Genomic DNA, 24,500 nt, shown 5'->3' on the forward strand with positions numbered 1-24,500 from the left:
TAATCGAACTACTAATGATCATGAGTAAAAGACTAATCAACACTCATCACTTCCCATAGTGTTGCAAGATTTACTAATTGGACTACTAATGATCACTAGTGAAACACTATTCAACACTAATGAATTTTCATTAGTATTCATTAGTTTTTTCCATAAGCTATACGCAATATATTCAACCCAGTTTTGATAAAAAGCAGTCTATAAATATTAAAATGAATGATACGGTGAATGAGTTGATGAATACCAGCATTAAATGATGCAATTCGTTACAATCGTCCGTGAATCACTTGGTGTAGTGATGGTAATTTAGCTGAACAAAGCGACAGTTGTGTGTCTGATGGGCTAGGTTGGGTAAAAATCCCAAGATCTATCTTACTCTCTCACTCCAACAATCGTAACTTTAAAACTTATGCATTCTCTTAGTATTTGGCTCCACAATAATGCATCCAACGAACCGCAGTACAATAGAGAACCAAACACACAAGTTGGCCAACACACGCACGTGGGTGAAGCCTGTTTCTCCTGTTTGGATTTATTTGTCTGGGAGTTATATAAAACCCAAATGCAATTCAACCCAGCTCATCTTGTAAGAAAGTGTATGCTGACGCTGAACTAAAAGCAACAAGAGGTTCTCTTAGTTCTTTATTTAGGCAAAGGCGTTTGTGGTTTAAATACTATTATTATTGTGGCAATCATGATGATTACTAAGGCGCGATAAAGGGCACGTTCATTCTGCATATTCATTGCCATTCAATTTAGTCCTTCACATTTCTTACGCTTCTTTGTCTTCATGATTACTTTGATGGTGGGACGGGAATGGATTTCCGGAAGTACTTCCAATAATTTCGGCTTCTTGATCAGTTTTTCCAGACTTACTGCGTTGAAGCACTTTGACAAAGTAGACTTTGATAAGCAAATGGATTGATCATCTCCTAAATCAAAATGGAGGATGGATTTCATCCGTTATTGGATTTGCCGAAATTGGAGCGTTTTGTCGCTTTATGACCAGAGCCCGAAATTGAGGGCAAAGTATCAAGTTGAAGGGTAAAGTAGATTCTCTCGTCCCTTGGTAAGTTTTGGCAGCATATGGTTCATTGCAAAAAAGTGTAACGGAATGAGAACTGGGAAAAGAAAAAATTAGGGTTTGCTTGGATCTTGAATGCAAGGGTGGATAAAGATCCGACGATCCGTTTATGTTGGAGAATACAAAAGTTAAGCAAAAAGAAACTAAACTAAATGAAAAATTCTCTCATGGAATTCTATGTATGTGTATCAGCGTGTGTGTGGGTGTGTGGTGATATCGTGGGGTTTCGTGGTTCCAATGGGACGTAGTAGCGGTTTTTACGTAGACAGATGATGGGGATCGTATCGATTACTCTAACGGAATTAAATTACCGGTGATGTAGTGAATGTGTTTGAAATTTCTGTTTGATCAATGGTCCTCAACAAATATCTATATATAAATATATTTACAACGTATAAAACATTATCCAAACATTATTAATGTTTTTTTTATGTAATACGCTTTTATATTTTAATTTTTTTTTCTTTTTCTAATAATTTATAACTTTCTCAATTTCCTGTGCTATTTTTTTTATGAAGATCATTTTCTCATGATTATGAGTGATTCATATTAAAAACGGGCGAGCTGGTAATTATAGAGATCAATAAACGTAAAATATATTATCTTTCAACACATAAAATGATAGAGGTTATTGCAGAGGAAAGTACTGCAATTATAATACGGGGAATTTATGATGAATGATATAAAAATATTATAGATATAGATAGTAAATTTTCTTCTACTTCTATTGCCATTTTATAATTAATGAAGATTATAATTTATTTATAATTTAATTTATGCTTGTGCATGAGAAAAAATCATATATGTTTAAGCATCATATAAGAATCTATATAATTTATATCAATGTATATGAGTATGTATGAGTGTATATGAAAATTTATAAGCACAAATGATCATATATGAGCATATATGACTCGTAGATGAATATATATGGTTAATATATGATTATATATATGTATACAAATATACGTGCTTATATGATTATTTGTGTTGAGTTAAGATTTATAGATGAATATATATGACCATATATGAAAATTTATGAGCATATATGATTATCTATGGACATGTATGGCTCATGGATTAATGTATATCGTTCATATATGGTCATGTATAATTATATATAAAAAAACTTGCGCATATAAGATTATATGTCTCAATTTAAGATACATATATAAATATATGTGAGTATTTATGACTCATAGATGAATATATATGATTATGTACGAATCCAATCTGATCATACATGTGTATATATCGAACTCAATGACCATATAAGATAATGTATGATCCAAACATAAATATATATAGTTCATATATCATTCATATATGATCAAAAATATAATCTATGTATGATTATACACGGTAAGAAATGCATAGCGTTTAACACCATGCTGGTATGGTCTCAAGATCAGATACAAAATAGTATGTGAAATATTCCAAGACAGTATTGTAATGAGTCCCAGAAGTATGGCGTTATTTACTATACTGTATAGTACTGGAGCTATTGTATTGCTCACACGTATGCATAGCAGGCACGGCGAAACAGCATGGCCCTGAGACCCATACTACAATGCCGAGAGCACAATGCTACTAGTTTTTCCCGCCATAATTTCTGGCGTGTCAATCAATGTATACTATCGTATTACCACCAAAACTATATAGATGTCGTTAGACTAGGCTTATCGGCCAGAAGCAATGTGGATACGGCAATACAGTAAGGGCCTGACGGCCATACTGACATTGCGGCGTCCGCGCCATCTATTGCCAATGTTACTATTCCTGCAATGGTTGAATCATCTATGCATATAATTTTATAACCTATAAAAATCTTCGATACCATACAGTATGGCGTTCACGCCCATACTGGCATAGTGATCCGCAAAATATTTCTTACCCTGTATAGAACACGATACATTCTATCTAGAACATAGAACGTGCATCTATATATTTTACATCGAAATCAATATAGTGTTGCAACTGAGAGTTAATTAAAATCAGTTATTCTCCAGACACTTGTAACAAGTAATACAATTAATCAACATAGTTATCGAACTAAGTTTAATCATCACGTCTCCATTTACTTCCGTGAACTAACGACCAAAAAATTACATTATAACAAAATAACCTATTAAATTACACGTTGCGACAAGATGCTTCTCATCAAAAATTAAATTTACTCCAAACCAAAAGTTTTCCAAGAATATCATTTATTTATATATTTACACATATATATTTTTTTTTAATGAAACAGAAAATTCAGAACATATTTAGGTGTTATAGCTGTCGCGACTTCCATCAAATTTATGAATACGTCAAATTTATTGATCACTAAAATCTTAATTGCTTACGTGTACCTACACACTAAAATTTATATACATATATATATATATAGAAATTATAAATATCTATAAATTTTGATCACTTAGAAAAATTTATCGGTTAATTTAAATCAATTTTATTTCTTAAGTATAATTCACAAGATAAATCGCAGTTGACATTTATTATTATTGTTTTAGAAAACAATAAACAACAAAAGGAAAAAAATTTATATATATTTACCATATAAAATTTCTTTATCGCCTGATGAATAAAACAATCAATTAAAGAACACTAAAAGCTCATGAATAATTGATGAATAAATTAGTTTGTGTATATAAATATATATACACATGTGTACATGGAAGAGGAATCGTGGGAATTTTTACCAATGGGGAATACACAAGGCAAAAAGTAATTTTATACTTTAGTGTAAAGATTGTAGTAATAATAAAATATAATAAAATAAAATAGTTATGAAAAGTAACAGAGTTAAAAAGAGTTAAAAAGAAATTATATAAATGAGTAAAGAAGAGAGAAAAGTAAGAGTTAGAGGGTAAGAGGAAGAAGGAGAGAGAATAACTAGGTGAAAAAGACGAGTTTAAGGGGAAAATGTCTGTCTGGTTGTTTAACGTAACTTTCCTCGTTATTTCCGCCATTCTCGTCGAGTGCACTTGTGTTACCCGTCAGCCATTTGACAAGGTATCCTAAAGCCTTACCTAGTGCAGAATAGTGCTGTTGCTGTTGGTACTGGTGGTGGTGGTGGTTGTGATGCTGATGTTACAGTTGGTACCAACCAACAGACGACGCCAAAAGTTCCAACGTGGCTTTGCGACATGTTTAATAATTCTCGGTTGTCAAGATTACTTTAACTTTTATTATGTTTCTTTTTTTAAGACTTATATAGATTTATATTCATTATGGAACTATGATATAAAATATCATTATATTTACGACTGCGATTTTGTTTTTACTTCTATATTAGAAGGCTGTAATGCCGTGCCAAGTAGTAAATATGGGATGGAATTAAAATCTGCTGGAGATGGTATATGGAGATTAAAATGAGATTTAAGATTTAATAAAAATTAGATGAGGTGGGAAGAGTGCCAAGTAAATATTACTTGGCATCTTATCATTTATTTGATAGGATTTTATTGTAGATGAATTTTATTGGATTTGTGAAAATTGAATTAGTGTAAAATTATTAAGTAATAAGTGGTTTGTGTGCCAAGTAATAAAATACTTCTCATTTGGAGTAAAGAATTATATTTACTTGGTAATAAATTGTAATTGTAATTTTTAGAATTTTTTAAAATTGTTTTTATGTTGTTTAAAAAGTACTTGGCATTTTATTATTGTTTTAAAATAGTATATTTAAGATAACAGCCAAGTAAAAAAATTAAGTGACAAATTTCGATCATATTCATACTTTCTACACAATTAAATTGAGTTGTAAACAAGTAAGAATAAATTTGTGGGCGAGCCAAGTACTTTAAATTTGAATAATGTTCCAATAAAAAAAAAGATTTCTTTATTTATAGTTAAGTTTTTAAATCAGGCTTTAAATACAAAAATATTAAAATTTTTTTCCATACCCTTTGCCAAGTAATAGTTACTTGGCACGATTTTAAAAGAAAAGTCATTATAGTCAATAGGGTAAAATGAATATCAAATAATGACTTTTCAATACAGTACAAGCTAATCAAATTATTACCTTGAAAAAATTGTGCCAAGTAAAATTACTTGGCATTCTCATCATTCATAAAATGTCCAGTTACTTTGATTGATAGATTTGATGATAAAATTTATCAAATTCACAAATGAAATTTTAATTCCATGCCAAGTAACTTTTACTTGGCACCTATCAGTTCAAAAAATATTTTTATTAAATTGATGATATAAATAAAAAATTGAATAATTGATTGTCACCACTGCCGAGTAAAATAATCAATAATTAAAATAATTCGCGCCTGAGATAGAAATGAAAAGAAATGAAATTTAAAAATATATACGACGGTATTGTTCAGAAAGCAATAAACCAATTACTCTAAATCAAGTAAACATACTTATTTTGAAAAATTTTCCGAGCGTTAAAGGAAATAGCCAGCACCTTTATATCTCGAGCGGATAACCAATAGATTTAATGGGAATTGGAATGACGTTGGGAGGTCCAACTGGATCTCCTGGCTCTCTTTACTACACTATATAGATAGCAATATATATATATATATATATATATATATATATATATATATATATATGAGTACTTTCATCTCGTATGGTTTTATTTTGTCCAACACCCGCGAATGGTGGAAGCCGGTCGGCAAAAGATAGGAACCGGCTTGGGAGTTATCTTCGAGTGGCCACAAGTCGAATATCCCTCTCTCCTCAAAAAGGATTAATGGGATCTCCCTTTTTTTTACAGAGTGTGAGTTGGTCCAAGAGGTTTATTAAACTGAGACAGATAGATATAGATAGATTTAGGAGAAAATAACTGTGTTGAAGTAAGAAAGTACATCGAGTATAAAGTGTAAGTTGGAGTAAGAAAGAATTAACGATAAAGTGGGAAAAGAAAAGAAATGAGTTGCAACTGTGTAAGATAGAAAGTAAAAAAAAAGACAGATTAGCAATCCCACGAGACGTTGAATCGTGTCCTTTTACTCTTGACAATTCTGTAAATTGACTTTTATTGAATTTTCTGACAATTTTATTCGTCTAAATTAATTACTTTACGATTTCATTACACTCCAATTGATAACGATCTTATTAAATCAATTTAATTGATTTCTAATCCAGCTTTAAAAAACATCCAAGTCTACTCATAATTTTTTTTTTTAATTTAATTACTAATTTTTTTTTTAATTAATTAAATTATTATTCTTCGGAATTTTTGCAAAAATTTTATGGTTAGATTCAAATTTTATTAATCGCATCACACAATTTGGGCCAAGTAAAATTTACTTGGCACTGATAATGACAAGCATAAAATTTTTCAATAAAAATTTTGATAAAATTTTACGATAGAAAAATAAATTCATGAAATTTAATGAATAATGTGCCAAGTACAATTGACGCAGTTTTTTACTTGGCAAATATCTACTTGTAAGAATGAATATGAATATTTATTTAATTAATTGCCACTTAAATTCAAATTTGGTAACTTAATTTGTAGTAAGAAAACCATGCCAAGTATTGGGTACTTGGCATTAATTTTATGTCTTTTAATTAAAAATCTTATTTATGTTTTTTTTCATAATTAAATGAATTCTTGCAGTAATAGCTTTTAAGAATAATGCCAAGTATTAAGTACTTGGCATTGATTTTTCATATTTTATTTTAAAATCTTACTTATTTTTATTCTTTTTTTTCGTAATTTCAAATGAATTCTTGCAATAATTGCTTTCACAAATGATGCCAAGTAAATTGTACTCGCACCGTTTAATTGGAATAAAAACAAATAAATATGACAAAAAATGTATTTGATAAAAGAAAGTAAATAGTTGACATTTGTGGGTGATATGTATAAAAAATAAAGATAGCAGAGAAAAAAATGAAATGAAGTATAAAAAAAGTTAAACAAGAGGATTTGTGCCCCGAAGCTTAAGATTCCTAACTGAGAGTTGAAGAGAGTGGAAAAGTAAGAGTGCGGTGGATATCTTGGACCATATATCAAGAGACCAACCCCCTCACTGATACACAAGACCAGAAGCAACTCCCTCGAGGGCCAAATGTAGAGATAGCGAGGGATCAAAACTGATATCTATTGTTCTTGCAACACTCGGTTCTTTTCCTCCTCCCACTTGTTTGGACCCTCGCTAGTATGCTTTAGAAAATCCTCTTTTGAAGTGCTTTTGTTTGTAAAATAATTAAATAGTTTTGTCGAATTCTTTCTTCAGTTCTTCAATCTAAAAAAGATAAAAATGTATAAATCGCGATTGTTTCGTTTCAATTGAAATTGTTTTCATATCGAGTGTTTACGATAAAGGAGACATTTATTTGACAGTAAATATGCCAAGTAAGCGCTTTAAAAATAAAGAGACATCGTTGATTAGGAAATATTCATGTTGAGGTTTTGATTATTCAAAAATTTGAAAAATCAAATTTGTGCCAAGTAAAATGTACTTGGCATTTATTTATTATGTCTAAGAATACATAAATTGCATTTGATTAAAAATTTATTCAGTGTTTTTACCATCAATTTTTATTATATTGCCAAGTAATTTTTACTTGGCACAGAATTTACTACGATAAAAAGATAATTATTAATATTTGTATGAAAATTGTATTTAAAAAAAATGTGTAGTGAACGTGACTAATGCCAAGTAACAAATATATTTATCTTCCAAAAAAGTACTTGTATAATTTCTTACTTTGCATACAATTTCTCTGACAAGTATCAAAATGACTAATAATAATTTTCCGCCAAGTAAAATATTAATTAGTACAAATTTTCGTTTAAAAAGTCGAAACTCTACTTTTTTGTTCTCAATTCTGAGAAACAATCAAGTAATTCCTTCGTAAAAAATAATATATAAAATGCCAAGTAAAAAATCAACACGTCAATTATTATAAAAATTAAAAATTTTTTTTTTCTCTCAATAACCAAGATCGCAAAAATCTCTAGTAATTCATAAAAAAAAAAAAAAAATAATAAATATTTCAGAATGCCAAGTAAAAAATTAAATCGTCAATTTTTATCTGAAAAAAAAATTTCTCGTTACAATATTAACTATACACGATTTATTTTTGTTATAAAAAAAGTTCACAAGTAAAATTACTTGGCGCAATAATTTTCTAAAATAAAAAGCCCATATTTTATATCCACCCTTTAAAACTGACACTCTAAACAACATCCTACATCCCTATCACATAAATATCTCTGAAATCAAAAAAAAACTATGAAAAAAAAAAAGTAAGTACTAAAATCATAAATAACTAAAATAATAAATTATCACCTTAAACAATAAAAATAAAAATATAAATAAAGTGTATAAAATAATCAGAATGATTTATTCAAGTGTCAAGGATACTTTAAAGTATCAAATACAGTTGTTATACACTCTCTCACTTACCAAAACACTCACACACACATACAGACAAACATTTACACAAACACTGCGAAGCAATACGTAACAAAAAATTTACATACCCCACTCGATTCGGCCATAAATTTACTCAAGGAATACAACCGTGAAATCGGAAAGCGGTGAACAAGTCAGAGAAGAATACGAATAAGACGATTCTTACATCCGCCAAGACGCACTGTGTATCAACTTAACTTTAAGTGAGAATAAAAAATACTATTTTCTCTCCCTACCTCTGAGTCTCCCAAAAAAAGTGGGAAAAAAAATATTGTTCATGTTCTTCCGTGAATGATCAATTGCTTCGACGATTTTATTCAACTTTAAGTCACGTGTTCAGATTTTTCATCAGTTGAATTTTTAAAAAATATATTTTTTAATCGCAGAACAAAAATTACTGATGCGCGATCTATGATCTATGATCTCAGATTTATAATTTGCTGTCTTCTGTACAAGAATTTTTTTTTACGCTTAACTTTTGTTGGGCAGAGAATTTATCGCATTAAAGATTTATCTGGAGCTTAATTTTTTTTTCGCTCGCTTGTAAGTTTTTTGGGTTAAATGGAGGGAAAAAAATAAAAATATAAATAATGGCGAAGTGAAGGAAGTTTAAAAAGTGTAAGGACGTAAAAAGAAACATCGGACATGCATACATGAGTGCACTTGTGAATTTACGATGCTGCAGTTTAATTAACCCCCTGAGGTCACGCTTCCTAGTCCACCTATTCGTGATAATTAAGGAATACATGGTAAAATGGATATATGTTTGTAATTTTAGTACATGAATGTGATAAAAATAAAATTTAAATAAGAATTATATAAATGTGGTTAGCTTGTTTTCACCGTTATGTCGCGTCTTTTTTTCTATTTTTGGCTTTATTTTTAATTAAATAGAGGTTTGCGTTCGTTTTTTGTTATTAACAGAAGAAACAACCATTGGAATTGTATGTATACAGTTCATAAAAAACGAGAAATTGAAATGAAAACTTTTTTTATATTTACAATTTTCATTTTCCCGAAATTAGTAATTAATTACTTGGCTTCGAGGGATTGTAAAAAAATGCATTTGTATTTTTTGTAATTGAATAAAAGTCTTTTTAGACTGAGAGTATGCAACTATGACAAAAATTTTTTTAACTTGTTAATTTATTTTTATTAATAAGGAAAAAATTGTGAAAATTGTCGGATCATAATTGTAATTTTTAAGATCCTTATTTGCTGCCAACTCGAATTATAATTGAAAAACTTATCCATTTTTGAAAAATACCTACTAAGCTTCCAGCGGAACAAATACATATGATCATATATGATTTTATATGATCATATGTGTTAATATATCCTAATATGACGTTGAGATGCGTCCAGTAAAAACGGTTATACTCTAGATATGCTCATATATGATCCATGTATATATGATCAATGTATATATGATTCACATATATCAATTGACCGTATTTGATCTGTACGATTTAATATGATCATATATGAACCATTTATGTGCATATATGATTCATATTCAGATGTATGTGTAACATATGTGCTTATATATGATTTAATATGATCATATGTGTTGATATATTCATATATGACGTTGAGATGCATCCAGTAAAAACAGTAGTACTCTAGATATGCTCATATATGATCCATGTATGTGCATATATGATTCACATATATAAATTGACCTATCTGATCTGTATGATTTAATATCATCATATACTTTTTTTACTGCCTATGTACGTTCATATTTAAATGGACATGCAACAGATGTGCTTATATATGATCACATATGAACCATTTATGTGCGTATATGATTCATATTCAGATGTATTTGTAACATATATGCTCATATATGAGCTTACATGATTATGTGTCATTCAAATATAATTCATGTCTGAACATATATGAAAGTCTACCATATATGATCATATGATCGTATATATTTATATATGATGCTTGGATGAGTTCAACAACATTCTTGCCACATATATAATCATAAATAAAAACTGAAGATATGCTGTCATATATGGTCATATATACATAGCTAAAAATTGGACACATATGATCATCTATGGATCACATATGTTCATATATGATAATTAAATGTATACAACAAAAGCATTTATATATAATTTATATAAGAATATGTGATTCATATATGAACATATGTGATTTTTTCCGTGTAGTGATCGTAAAAATATAAAAACGTATAAATGGTTAGCAATAAATATGAAGAACTTGAAAATTTTCATTATTAAAAAAATTTTTCAAATAAAGTGAGAGATTCACTTCATCTTTAATATAAATTCAATAATCAATAGCACGTATGCAATAAAAAAAAATAACTCAAGTTATTGTAAAAATTTATTCCGACTTATTTAGTAACCACAAAAGTATATAAATCTTTCGATTCACACTTGCCTGATCATTTTAATTGCATTTAGTGGACTGTGTTCGAGATTACAGCAAAAATTATCTCCCTCGCTTTATTATATATCAACCCCATGCCATTGAATTCTCTTTCTACGTGTTTCGCACCCTTGCGTCCCCTTTTCAAACCGGCACTCAATTCACCCCACTCGCAGCTCGTCCCCCTCCTTTTTTCCACTAGCAAGCCTCCTACTACCCTTATCGAATTTCCACGATGACACACAACGGCTGAATAAAAGAGACAGTTAGTATAACGTAGAAAGTACATCATCATACACTTTATCTATCTAACTATCTCTCTCATCGATAACAACCCCTTTCTCATTACAACACTATTTCTCACTCCATCGAACTCACTCGTTTATTATAATCATTTTTTTATAGCTCAAGGGTTACTAAAAAAATTATTATAATCGTTATTCTTTTTTACGCCATATTTATTTTCATAAAAACAAATTCAAATGATGAAAAAAAAAAGGTCATCTTAAATTAATTACTCGGCTTTCAAGAGCCATATAATTATTATCTGTTACTTATTTTACTCGTTTGGATGTCTGCGTTAACGTACAGTGTAAAGATATTATAATAAAAAATTATGATAGTTAAAAAAAACTGCAGTTACTAAGACTTCAATATCAAATTTTTCATATTTTCAATTCATTTTTTAGATTCTAGTGATCGTACGATGAGTACCTTGAACACTTTATATTAGAAACTATATTTGGGAATAAATAGGTATGAACATATGTGATCAGATGAATCATGTGTGATCAGATACTATCATTTGTGATCAGATACTATCATTTGTGATCAGATACGAACATGTGTGATCAGATACTATCATGTGTGATCAAACACTGTCATATGCTATCAGATGTATGATGTGTGATCGAATATGACCATGTCTGATCATGATAGATCATATGTGATCAGATGGATGATGTGTGATCAGATATGACATTATGTGATCAGATGGATCATGTGTGATCAGATACTATCATATATGATCCAACACTATCATATGCTATCAGATAGATGATGTGTGATCAGATATTACCGTATGTGATCAGATAGATCATATGTGATCAAATGGATGATGTGTGATCAGATGAATGATGTGTCATCAGATTCTATCATATGTGATCAAATACGATCATGTGTGATCAGATACTATCATATTTGATCAGATAGATCATATATGATCAATTACTATAACATGTGATCAAATACTATAACATGTGATCAAACACTATAGTATGTGATCAGATATATCGTGTGTGATTGGATATGACTATATGTGATCAGATAGATCATGTGATCAGATACTATCATACGTGATCAGATATGACCATGTGTGATTAGATGGATCACATGCGACCAGATATGATTATCTATGATCTAACATAAGTTCATATATGATCATATTGATCATATTTCATCAGATATGGTTCAATATATGATTGTGTATGACCATGCATCATAATAGTTATTATTATGTAGGATCATATCTGATATTGTACACAATTATATCTGATTATCATATATAATCATATGTGAAGTCATGACAGCATATAAAGCTTGAAATATAATCATACATTATAACATGCATGGTCATATCTGATACGTCTGATCATCGATAATATCATACATGATTATATTTGATGTGCATGATCCATAGTCATTTATGATTATTCTTTTTCAGGATTTATCAAAATATCTTATTCTCCGTAAAATATTTAAAAATTAGCCAAAAAATTTTGAGACTAATTATTGGGATTCTCAAAAAAATTAATTCCAGCTCAACATATACTTAAGAGAATGATAAAAATAAAATGAAACATTTTTTTCTTTTCTTTTACGTGAATAATATAATATAATTAATAAGTTAAATAATACAAAGTAGACAAAATGTATAAAACTGTAAAGGACATTGTCAAGATGGCCGCAAGCAGGATAGTTAGATAGAAAAGCGACATGCCTAGAGGGTCGAACGTGCTTTTACCCCGAAAATTCCATGCTCGTTTCAACGATTAACCAGCGTCCCAGATGTAATGCATATATATTTATATATGTATAGAGTTTGGTGTAGCATAGAAGGAGGGAAAGATTGTTAGGGGTTGGAGGTAGAAGATTTTGAGCCTTCGTTAATGCTACGAGATGGCTATAAATGGAATAAAAAATAGTAAAGTAAAGTAGAGAAAGATATAGAGCGGGAAGTCACGATATTCGCAATTTACTGAGAATACGCGACCAAAGGAATGTCTCTCTGTTCTGTTCTATTTCATCCTCTTTTCACCCTCAGGTTACCTACCATAAACTCCTTCCCTTTTACGTCGAGTTTATTATACTTATGCCTCAAGCTATACGCCGTACAAATATATATTAATACATCTATATATAAATATATATACGTATATAAAAATTTCAAACTGTCGTTTTTTATTACGGAAATTGTCGTCCGAATAAAATTATTGACTATTTTTTATTTTTGTTTTAAAGAATTTTTATTAAATATTTGTACGTATGTGGGTAAAATAAACTTTATTGCGAGCGTAATTTGAATTTTATTATTATTATACAGCTTACAAAAGTCTTATTATATTTTTTCAATATCAAAAAATTTTCATTAATTTTTTTTTTCATAAATATTGAGCTCGATTAGGCTCAGAAAAAAAAAATTTTTCATAACTGTTCTGTCGTAGAAAAAAAAATATATATGTGTATGTATATATTAGGGTGGCCCAAAAAACCAACCATTTTTTTTTTCGAGTCTTATATGAAAATTTGTTTGTTCAAAATTTTTTGAACCCTCTCCAAAAATCAGCTCAAAAAAAATTTTTAAGGGGTCGATTAAGAATTTGGAAAATTTCAAAAATGATTGAAATCGGGATTTTTTTCGAATTTTTTATTTCTCGTGAAATTTGAATATTTTTGAAATTTTCAAAATTTGTGAGCGACCTATAAAAATTTTTTGTCGATCTCCTGTTTTGAGAGGGTTCTCAAAACATGTACAACCAAAAAAATTTCATACGAAAATTCGGGTGAGGAAAAGAAAAATAGTTGGTTTTCTTTTGGTCACCCTAATATATATATTTATATACATATATATATATATAAAGAAGGAAAAAATATTGTTAGTCTCGTTGAGAAACTTGTCGTGTATAAATTGACGAGGAAAGTTTGCTAACACTTTGCACCCCGACACGTCGATCGTATTTGCGGTTGCTAAGATGAAACCGAGTGGCAACACTTCCGTCATGACGGAAAACGTGTTCACGGTATTTTTGAGTGTAACTAACAGAGATGGAATAAAATCCTGCAGACGTGAATAACCGAATACATCTGATGCATGTATGCGATAAGTGAGAGAGAGTAAGAAATGAAATGAAACAGATGTAGCTAACGAGTGTGAAAAAGTGAGATAGAAAACTACTAAGGAGATTCAGAGCTTCTGAGTCAGACGACTCGACAAATAACGAGTTACTTTTACGATGGAATTTACGCTACAACTAATATTACAGTTTATAGAATAAAACATTGTATAACTTTGTGATACAGATATAATAAATAAATATATATTTGTTACGTAACAAAGTGCTGCAAGCTTTAGCGAGGACTTGATTAAATTCTTTTTTTTTTTAAATGTTGAGTTGAATAATTCAACTACAGTAATTATATTTTTAGTTCACTATAGTTAACTTGTTTTATGATACTTTGACATTGTAATGACGTTATATATTTCACAAATTTTATTAAATTGTTTTTAAAATTAATATTTAGTCGATAGAAAATTAAATTACTTGTTTTTGTGTAACTAATTTTTTTTGTTTGTAATTTGTAAATTTACTAGAAGGTTTCTGAAGGTTTAATTCTACAGAATTTTGGGTAAATTTATTACTTTATTTAATTTTCTCTTCTGGGTCTTCTAGATAGTTCAGTAATGTGTTAGATTTTAGATGATTTTATAACTCTGTTGAATTTACTAAACAGTTTTTAGAAAATTTTCTAGAATACTCTAGATAATTGTGAAATTTTCTGAATCATTATAGACAGCTTACTATTTAAACATGTTCTGGATAATTTCTAAAAATTTTCTGTAGGATTTTTGAATTTTCTAGAATATTCTAGACAGTTTAGTAATTTTTAAAAAATTATAGAAGATTTTTTTCAAATTTTCTGTATGATTTTTGAATATTCTAGAATGTCCCAGACAGTTCAATAATTTGAGAAATTGTTCTAGATAAATTTCAATTTTGTGGAATTTTTCATGCAATTTGAAAATTTTCTCGAATATTTTAGACAGTTTTATATTTTTTAAAAAGTTCTAGATAATTTTTTTTTAAATTTTCCATCTGATGTTTGAATTTTCTAGAATTTCTAGACATGTCATTAATTATGTTAAATTATCTGGACAATTTTCAAGAATTTCCTATAGTTCCATAGTAAGTTGGATAATTTTGAAAAACTGATAAATTTGAATTTTCAACAGTTGTAATTATAAGTAAATAAATTAACTCTATTGTAAAGAATAAATACTCCATATATATATATATATATATACACATAAAAGGATATAAAAATCTTGAGAGCGTATTTTCCGTGTTTATCCAAACAATAAATGCCTTTTCCTAACCGACGAGACGATTTCCCTCGGGAAAAGTAGATCGAAAAATTGAGTAGGAAAGAGAAATGGAGACAGGCACACACCGAAAGTAAACACAAAAGAGAGATTGGACACTCTCTTTTTCTCGCTCTCTTTCTCTCACTTATTCACTCTGACATACCTACATCACTAGAAAGAAAAAAAAAAACGGTGGGGAAAGTTTCGGCTGAGATCCCGTGGATCAACGCTTTGGCTTTTAAAGCACGATTATCTCGCCCTCTGTCGTAAGCGTCATCCACTAACTTTTTCTCACTCGCTCACACCTTAAATTAGGTTTACGTTGGCTCTTAAAGCCCAAAAAATTTTCTTCTTTCCCGTTTTAGCTTCCATTCTATCATATATATATACATTTGTTTTTTCTTTTCTTTCCCACTTTCACACAAAACCTCTCACCACTTTTTTCCCATTTTATCATCCCCACTATTATCCTCTATTTTGCCCCTTTTAACGCTCAGAGTAAGAGTCGGAGTCGTTGTAGACTTCAACGATTGCCCGAGGGTGTAGATTAAACTAGGAATGAAGTCACTAAAGTAAAGGTCTTGCAGATTTTACGCATTTTCTCTCAACATTTTTTTTTTTTTATTGTTTATCATCCAAGTCGCCAAATTTAAATCAACAACATTTAATTTACTTCTGTTTTTTTTTTTCTGTTACAGGACCACCAGGTGAACCAGGGCCGCCAGGAAAACGGGGTAAAAAAGGAAAAAAAGGTGACGCTGGAGAAGCTGGACCACCTGTAAGTTTTTTTTCTTAATTTTAACTCTACATTATTTTTTTTTTTTTGTTAACTTAACCATTTTTTTATTCCAACCTAATAATTTTTTTGTGCATGGGTCTAAAAAAAATAACTTTAACAATTATTATGTTTTAAGCATGGATTTTTTTTGTGTTAACTAATTAGATTTACCCGAAATTTTTCCAGGGTGTTGCAGGGACTCCGGGCAAGAATGGTTTTCCGGTAGTGTTTTATTTTTTTTTTTGTTATTCTAATTTTTTTTTTATGCTTTACTGCTTATCTACAACTTTTCTATTAATTTCTTACCATTACAATTTTAATTCATTAACAATGGGTCAGTATTTAATCCGCGGTTCCCAAATCTTTAGTTATTATGGTTCATTTTCATACAATGGGTTTTTGTTGAGATGTTAACAATAATTATAATAATAATAATAATAATAATATAATTTAAATTAGTTAGGAATGAATTCAATAAATAATGGAATTTCAGGGTACCAAAGGTGACAAAGGCGATGCTGGTTCGACGGTAAGAAATATTTATGGACGAAAATATATATATTCAAATTCAATAGATGCCTACTTTTTTACTTTTTTTGGTTCAACTATACCCTTATGGAAAAAACTAATGAATACTAATGAAAATTCATTAGTGTTAAATAGTGTTTTACTAGTGATCATTAGTAGTCCGATTAGTAAATCTTGCAACACTATGGAAAGTAATGAGTGTTGATTAGTCTTTTACTCATGATCATTAGTAGTCCGATTAGTGAGTCTATAGCACTATCGAAAGTGATTAGTGTTGATCAGGCTTACAATAGTGTTGATTAGTAGTCCGATTAGTAAGTCTACATCACTATTGAAAGTGACATCAGTATCGATCATGTTTCAAATAAAAAAAACTCTAACCTTAAAATTTTATATTTAATCTCTATATAAATACAGTGAAATTTTATAAATTGCTCAATCATCGCGATTAGTATCATTTGCATTGTCAAGATTATTGAGATTTCTGTGATAAATATATAGACCTACAAAATAATCATAACTATTGAGTCCGTGGTGTTGGCAGAGTGGTACAGGCTTCAACTGATATGCAGAAGGATCCAGGTTCGAGCCCCGCTAATGACCATTAATTTTTCATCGATAAAAAAATTAATAAACATCAATTAATCAGTACAAATAGTAATCCAAGTAGATATGATTGGATCCAAATTTTTATTATCGGGTTACACCATCGATACTAAGGAATAAGTGCATTGCGCTTATGACGCTAAAAATACTGAAAACACTAACTACGGATACTAAACGCACTAATTACACTAAACAAACTAATGACACTAAAGCTTTAGTGCGCGAAAATACTAGTCCATTAGTTTTTCATTAGTGTTTTCCAATAGTGTTCATTAGTATTTTCCCGTAAGGGTATATATGTATATTTACATCTATAGTGTGGGGTGAATGGTCTATTTATAATTTTTTTTAGCTAGTAGAGGTAATGTTGACTAGGTCAGCAACCGGGTCATGGTCAATTACTAGTTCATGAACCTTCTATATGTTTTAAAAATATTTCAATTAAAACTTTAATTTAAAAAAAATTCGTATTTTATACCCTATAAATTTTCTTACTATTAAATAACTAATTTTTCAACAAATTAAATTTTATACCTAAAGTTAACTAAATAAAGTCACTATCTTCTAAAGTTTATCAACAACAAAAGTTTCTTGTTGAGTGTTGAATTTTTAACACTTTTGTGTGTCAATTTAACACACAGTATTTATCTTGTTTGAACTGTCGCAATCGATTGATTTTTTAACACACAAAAATGTTATTTTAATCGAAATTAACACTTTTTGTATGTTACTATCAAATCAACACACAAAATATGTTAAAAATAAACTTGACCTTCATAAAAGAATTCCTGGAAAATTTTTATTTCAACGTATACGTGTGTAACTTTTTTAACACTCACAACATGTTAAAGTAACATAGAAATAAGTGTAAAACGTTCGTTTCACACATGGTGTGTGTTGATTTCGACGAATCCTTTTTTACTGTGTAGCTTCTCAAATTATCATTTTACATAACAAACCAAAGATTACTTTTTTCAAGTAAATTCAACGCTCTACAAAAACGGTCCTCTGATCCAAAGTGACAAACTCACTATTTATCAAGTTACAGCAATTTTTGGTTGATAAATTCGGTGGTTTTTACTTGATTAGCCAAAAAATTTAAGTTGAACATTTTTCCCTAATTTCTCAATATATATAAATATATATATGGGTAAATGTATCCTCGTTTTAGTGGTAGCATGAGGGTAACAAAAAAGGGGTTGTTTAAATCCAAGCTTTGACGTTGGCATGCAGTGGACGAGCCACTAATGCAATTTCACCAGCAGTGAAACGACCGAATCACGCAACGTGGAATTTAGTCCTCCCACTCTATTTGTGTCTTTCCACTGGTACCTTTTACAAACTATCTCTAGTTACTGGCTCTATAACCGTTAGCTTTTCGTGTGTTGTGAGTAAGCCAACTTGGTTGAAATCAACCCTCCATGGATTTTAACCAGTATTTCCTATATCCATTTACTACTTTCCAACTAATACTACTAGTGGTCACCTCGTTTCGCGTTAGATTCGCGGTCGAACCGAAATCAAATTTCGGCTAATCTTGTAAACGTTATCCTACCTTTCCTGATATCGTGATATATCTGCAAATCCAATGGTATTAAACTTTATTAACGTTCAAAACTTTGTTATATTAAATCGTGTTTTCATTAATTTAACAGACGTTATTAACCTTCTGAAGCAATTATACCCTTTTATTTTATATCTCAACAAAGTTACCTTCAAAAAGGAATATGCTTACTTACGAAATATTCGATTTTCAGCAGTAATTTCACTTGGAGCCTTTGTAATTAGTTTTTGTAGTTATCTTTTGATACTGGAATTTAATTGATTTCGAAAATAACCAACAGTTCTTTATCATCAAAGTTATTTTTCATGTAGAATGTATAGGAGTTATTTAATTATTGTAAATTTTCATTGTAATTTTGAAATGTTAAATTTTTCAATGGGAAAATAAATATCTTTTTATGACTTGAAAAGTAAACGGGATAACTTTGGCTTAACCAGAAAATTTTGAGCTTTCAAAATTTTGGGTAATTTTTCGAAAACCTGGTCGTTTATTTATTAATTAATATCAGTAATTAGTATCAGGCCAGGAACAAATAAATTAGATCTTTGGAGATCTACTGCAGTAGATTCTGTAGATTTTAAATCCGAAATAGATCTCAGATCTCTGATGATTTCGGTGGATCGTCAATTATTTTAGACCTTTGATGATTTCTAAAGATCTATATTGATCTCAACAGATCTTTGAAGAGTTCACAATAATATTTACAGATCTAGGTTTATGCAGATTTACGCAGATCGACGAGTTGAAATATCAATTTTTTTATCAGAGCTATACAAGTCAACAGAGATCTCCGACAATTTCTGTAAATTCCCATAAATTTTCGAAGATCTCTTGAAAAAAAGCCCTGGGAACTATGAGATCCACTTTGATCTTTGTAAATCTGCTATAGCTTAACGGTTATCTAAAATTTGGAGTAGATCTCAGAAGATCGATTAGATAAACGTCAATTTTTCTGATTAGGGCTACAGAAGTTGCTGGAGATCGACAGTTTCCATAAATTTTCGTAGATTTAGAAAAAAAAGCCCTGGCAACTATGAGATCTACCTTGATCTCTGTAGATCTGCTAGAAGTAAAACGGATCTAATTTTTGTAAGAATCAGATCTCCGTCCGTCTACCGTAGATCAAAATTTTTTCTTTCTTGGGAACAATAATGACACTAGTTTATTATCTTTCATAAAAATAATTTTTTTTTTTCAAATTTAACTTCTGCAATTATTTCTAAATCATTACGCTTCGAAAAAGATCATAAAAAAAATCCCAATCATAAATAAATTTTATTTTTCATTACAAAAAGAAATTGTACACCATTATTAAATTATCTGGATGACTGTTAAAAAAAATCATCTTTTTTCTGCAGAGTAAACTTTAAATTGATCATTATACTCGTCCTTTGATCACGAAACTTTGATGTCACAAAAAAAATTACAAATCCCGTAATAATAAATTTAGTGCAGTAAAAAACGTAATTTGCAATTATTACGAAAAATGAACTTTTATTTTTCTCGGCGACTGAATTTGTTTTCAATCAACTTTCGTATTGTATAGTAGATCCTAGAATTTGAAGATAGAAATAAAACAAATTATTAACTGCAAAGCTATCATTACCTGCACGTGAAATATAATTTTGGTAACAATAGCCATTTAATTTATTTATTTATTTTTTTTTTATCACTTCATAACGCTTATTTACGTTCGCTGATACTTCGATTCATTGAAAGTTGGTCCAAATGTTTTTATTTCCAATAAAATTAAACTTGGATAATATCGACATGGCAAAAAAAAATTTATAAAGTTAACGTTAAAAAGTTTGCTAATACCAAACCCGACATTCAGCAACATGTTACCAATATTGAAAGTGCGTCATATGGTTACAAGCGTTTTTTCCCGATTTAATAACGACATTTTTTATATTCAACTCATTTGTACCAACTTACATTTATTCATTTCCAATACTATCATTATTATTATTACTATTATTATTATTATTATTATTATTATTATTATTATAATAGGAGAGAGTGGGACAAAATGAGACACCACTTTTTTACAATAAAAATATTTATCTACAGTCTCTAGAAAAAGTATGGGGTAAATTGGATACTCCAAATAGTACGACCGTTTCAAAATTTGAACCAAAAAACAGTTTTTGTGTTTATTATCCAAATTATTTCATGACTAATCGTCAAAAAAGCTGATTTTGGTAAAGAGAACTTTAAGAAGTTTTTGAAATAATTATTCCCTACCTATCAGCTATGACCTGAATACTAATATTTTATTTATTTTACATAATTATTTTTAATTTTAACACAGAATTTGAAAATTTTTTTCTGTTTCTTATATAAGCATTACTATTATGCTATTTTCAATTTTAATAAACACGAAAATGTGTTTTTGGATAAAATTCTAAAATGGTCGCACTACTGGAGAGACCAACTTAGCCAATACTTTTTCTAGAGACTATTATATATACCTTAAGTAGCATTCTTAGGGAAGTTTTATGTAAATTTGTACCTTAAATCTTAAGCAACATGATCAGTCTTCGACAAGTCGAAGGCAAGTTTTTTAACCCTTCGTTGGTCGCGCTATGAGCGATTCCCCGCTTTTTTTTTCTTTATTTTGTAATATAAAAAAAAATTATTTTTTTTAGCTTTCAACAATTCAGCTATTTCGTCTTTGATCTATTTATCATATGTATATTAAAAGAGTTTCTAAAGTTGTAATTATTTATGTTAATTATGAATTAAATAAGAAATGACGAATGAACGTCAAATCACGGCGATTCCCCGTGAGCGCGATCAAAATAGACAGTGAAATTTTATTCTCAACGTTGCCACATATACGGAACCGAAATATAGAAAGCTAGTATGGCTGTCATAAATTGTCTATAGATTTGGCAACACTGTAAGAAAATTAACATTACGGCGATTCCCCGCGACGCGACCAACGAAAGCGGGTAGTGAAGCGCGACCAACGAAGGGTTAAGCAATTCTACAGCAACACTGACCTATCATTGATATAAGTAGACATATTGGTTAAAAACTGCTGCAAACTTTTACTACGGATCTACGAAAATCTCTGGAAAAATCTGAAGCAAGACTTGATGAAATTTGCAGAAAGAATACTTACGAAATCCATCTTCTTTAAATCTTATTCAAATCTTCCGTAAGCAACTTGCTGAAGAACTTTGTCCAGTAATTTGCTTAAGACAATGCTACCAGAAATATATGAAGGTTGACAAAAAAAATAAAAATTTTTTCGTTAAAAATGGTGTCTCATTTTGCTTCACTTAACTCTACATTTTCATCTGCTTTGCTTATAATTTTAGCATAAGCTATATTTCTATTAATATATTTATTTTTCCAGGGTCCAATTGGATTAGACGGGCCCAAAGGCGATCCGGTAATTATCATTATAATTTATTTAAAATTAAATTTTGATAAATTTGAAATTTTATTTTTATGTGAAAAGTTTTAAACTATTTCAATCGACTTACAAATACTTTTTTAAAGTTTTCACCAAATTTCATTGCCCAAGATTTATTAATATTGAGCTATTCTAAAGTTATGATAAAAATAAAAAACAATTATTATTATTGAATTTTTATCATTACGTTCAAAATTAATAGACTAATTGACAAGTGCCCTAATTTAATACTGTTATAAAGTATAAGTAACTTCGATTTTTTTTTTTTTTTTTTTTTTATATAAAGAATAGTTTCCAAGTTATTGACTCTCAGCCAGGTCACTGTTGTTCTGAATATTCTGGAGCAAATGCTTCGCAGAAAATTTAACTTTATTTTTCAATCGATGCTTTGAATAGTGAAAAGAAAGCTTACCTAGTCCTATCGAACGCTAAAATTGAAAAACAAAATTTATTCGACGACAACTTCGATAATGATCAAAATTTTAATTTTTTGAATTTCTCAACTACAACTTAAAATCTCTGTAACTTTTTAAATACTCACTTTACAGAAAATTTTATTCGAACAAAATTTATTCAAAATTTAATTCTCTACAAATAAGTTCCTCACAAGAGTGAACCTAATCTCAATATTTATAAAGTTATAGCTATATAACAGTAACTTTAATAATGATCAAAATTTTAATTTTTTTAATTTCTCGACTGCAACTTAAAATCTCCGTAACTTTTCAAATACTCACTTTACAGAAAATTTTATTCTTACAAAATTTATTCAAAATTTTATTCTCCACAAATAAGTTTTTTTAAAAATTACTCTAAACTCAATATTTATAAAGTTATAGGCATATAACAGTAACTTTAATAATGATCAAAATTTTAATTTTTTGAATTTCTCAATTACAACTTAAAATCTCCGTAACTTTTTAAATACTCACTTCACAGAAAATTTTATTAACACAAAATTTATTCAAAATTTAATTCTCTACAAATAAGTTCCTTACAAGAGTTATCCTAAACTCAATATTTATAAAGTTATGGCCATATAACAGTTACTTTAATAATGATCAAAATTTTAATTTTTTGAATTTCTCAATTACAGCTTAAAATCTCCGTAACTTTTTAAATACTAACTTTACAGAAAATTTTATTCGTACAAAATTTATTCAGAATTAAATTTTCTACAAATTTAATCCTCATAAAAATTTTTATAACTTCAATAGTTCCCGAGTTACAGCCGAATAAATTTCGACTCACTATTAAAACTTAATTTATTTGAATCCCACCTAAATAACAATATATCTCCTCTAATTATTTTCATGTACTTGAATTATATTATAAAAAATATTCTTAATATCACTCTTTCAATCACAAAGAAGGTCATTTTCAATATAAACTAATATCATTATTAAATTAATTATGCAGTATATTGTCTTTCATAAAAAAAACTAATAAGCTTCATCTATAAATTAAATGAGAACATAATTAATTTTCCAGGGTCGTCCAGGTGACAAAGGACAAAAAGGAGAATTAGGAAGCCCCGGCTTTGATGTCTTCTCAGCTGTAAAGGTAGCTACCATAAACAATGGGGACTCTATCAGAAAAAAAATACTACTATACAGAAGAACGTATCAGACGGTACACTAATTCACCCGATTCTTAATTCAATTTCGTGTTATCATGACAAATAAATTACATCTGTAATTTAAAAAAAAAAAACTTAATGATTCCAAGTCGATAAAAAAAAAGTAAAGTAATCTTCTACTTCATCATCATTCATAAGTAAAGTATCCAACTAAAAACCCAAATCATTCCTTTCATTCATTTTGGGGGTTATTCGAAACTTGAGATGAAGATTACTCTGCTTTATTAATAAATAATTATAAATAATGAGGTGAATTTGAAACATGATAAATAAAATCAATGTCTTTACCCCTACGGGTCAATGCACAGGGATTGGGGTTAAAGAGGTCAGTGACAACGCTTCGCGGTGGGACACTTGGATACGCGGAAATCGTCGCATTGAAGGTAACCCTACAAAGCACAATAATAAAATTTATTGTTTTTTTTTTACTTT

At 29.2% G+C, this 24,500-nt stretch overlaps 1 protein-coding gene across 28 annotated transcripts in view; it reads left to right on the forward strand.

The window, feature by feature from the left end:
- Positions 1 to 24,500, forward strand: part of LOC130678154 (collagen alpha chain CG42342-like) — a 172,546-nt gene that overhangs the window by 116,821 nt on the left and 31,225 nt on the right. For 14 of the 28 annotated variants that reach the window (XM_057485157.1, XM_057485159.1, XM_057485163.1 and 11 more), the window contains exons 2-7: positions 16,228 to 16,307; positions 16,494 to 16,529; positions 16,801 to 16,836; positions 22,370 to 22,405; positions 23,921 to 24,061; positions 24,377 to 24,451. In XM_057485157.1, coding sequence (XP_057341140.1) covers positions 16,228 to 16,307; positions 16,494 to 16,529; positions 16,801 to 16,836; positions 22,370 to 22,405; positions 23,921 to 24,061; positions 24,377 to 24,451 — 404 coding nt within the window. Of the gene's footprint in view, positions 1 to 16,227; positions 16,308 to 16,493; positions 16,530 to 16,800; positions 16,837 to 22,369; positions 22,406 to 23,920; positions 24,062 to 24,363; positions 24,452 to 24,500 lie in introns of all 28 variants that reach the window. The other 14 variants (XM_057485169.1, XM_057485173.1, XM_057485166.1 and 11 more) reach the window with 11 other exon arrangements.

The sequence above is a fragment of the Microplitis mediator genome, chromosome 1, assembly GCF_029852145.1.
Source record: "Microplitis mediator isolate UGA2020A chromosome 1, iyMicMedi2.1, whole genome shotgun sequence".
NCBI classification, from domain to species: Eukaryota; Metazoa; Arthropoda; class Insecta; order Hymenoptera; family Braconidae; genus Microplitis; species Microplitis mediator.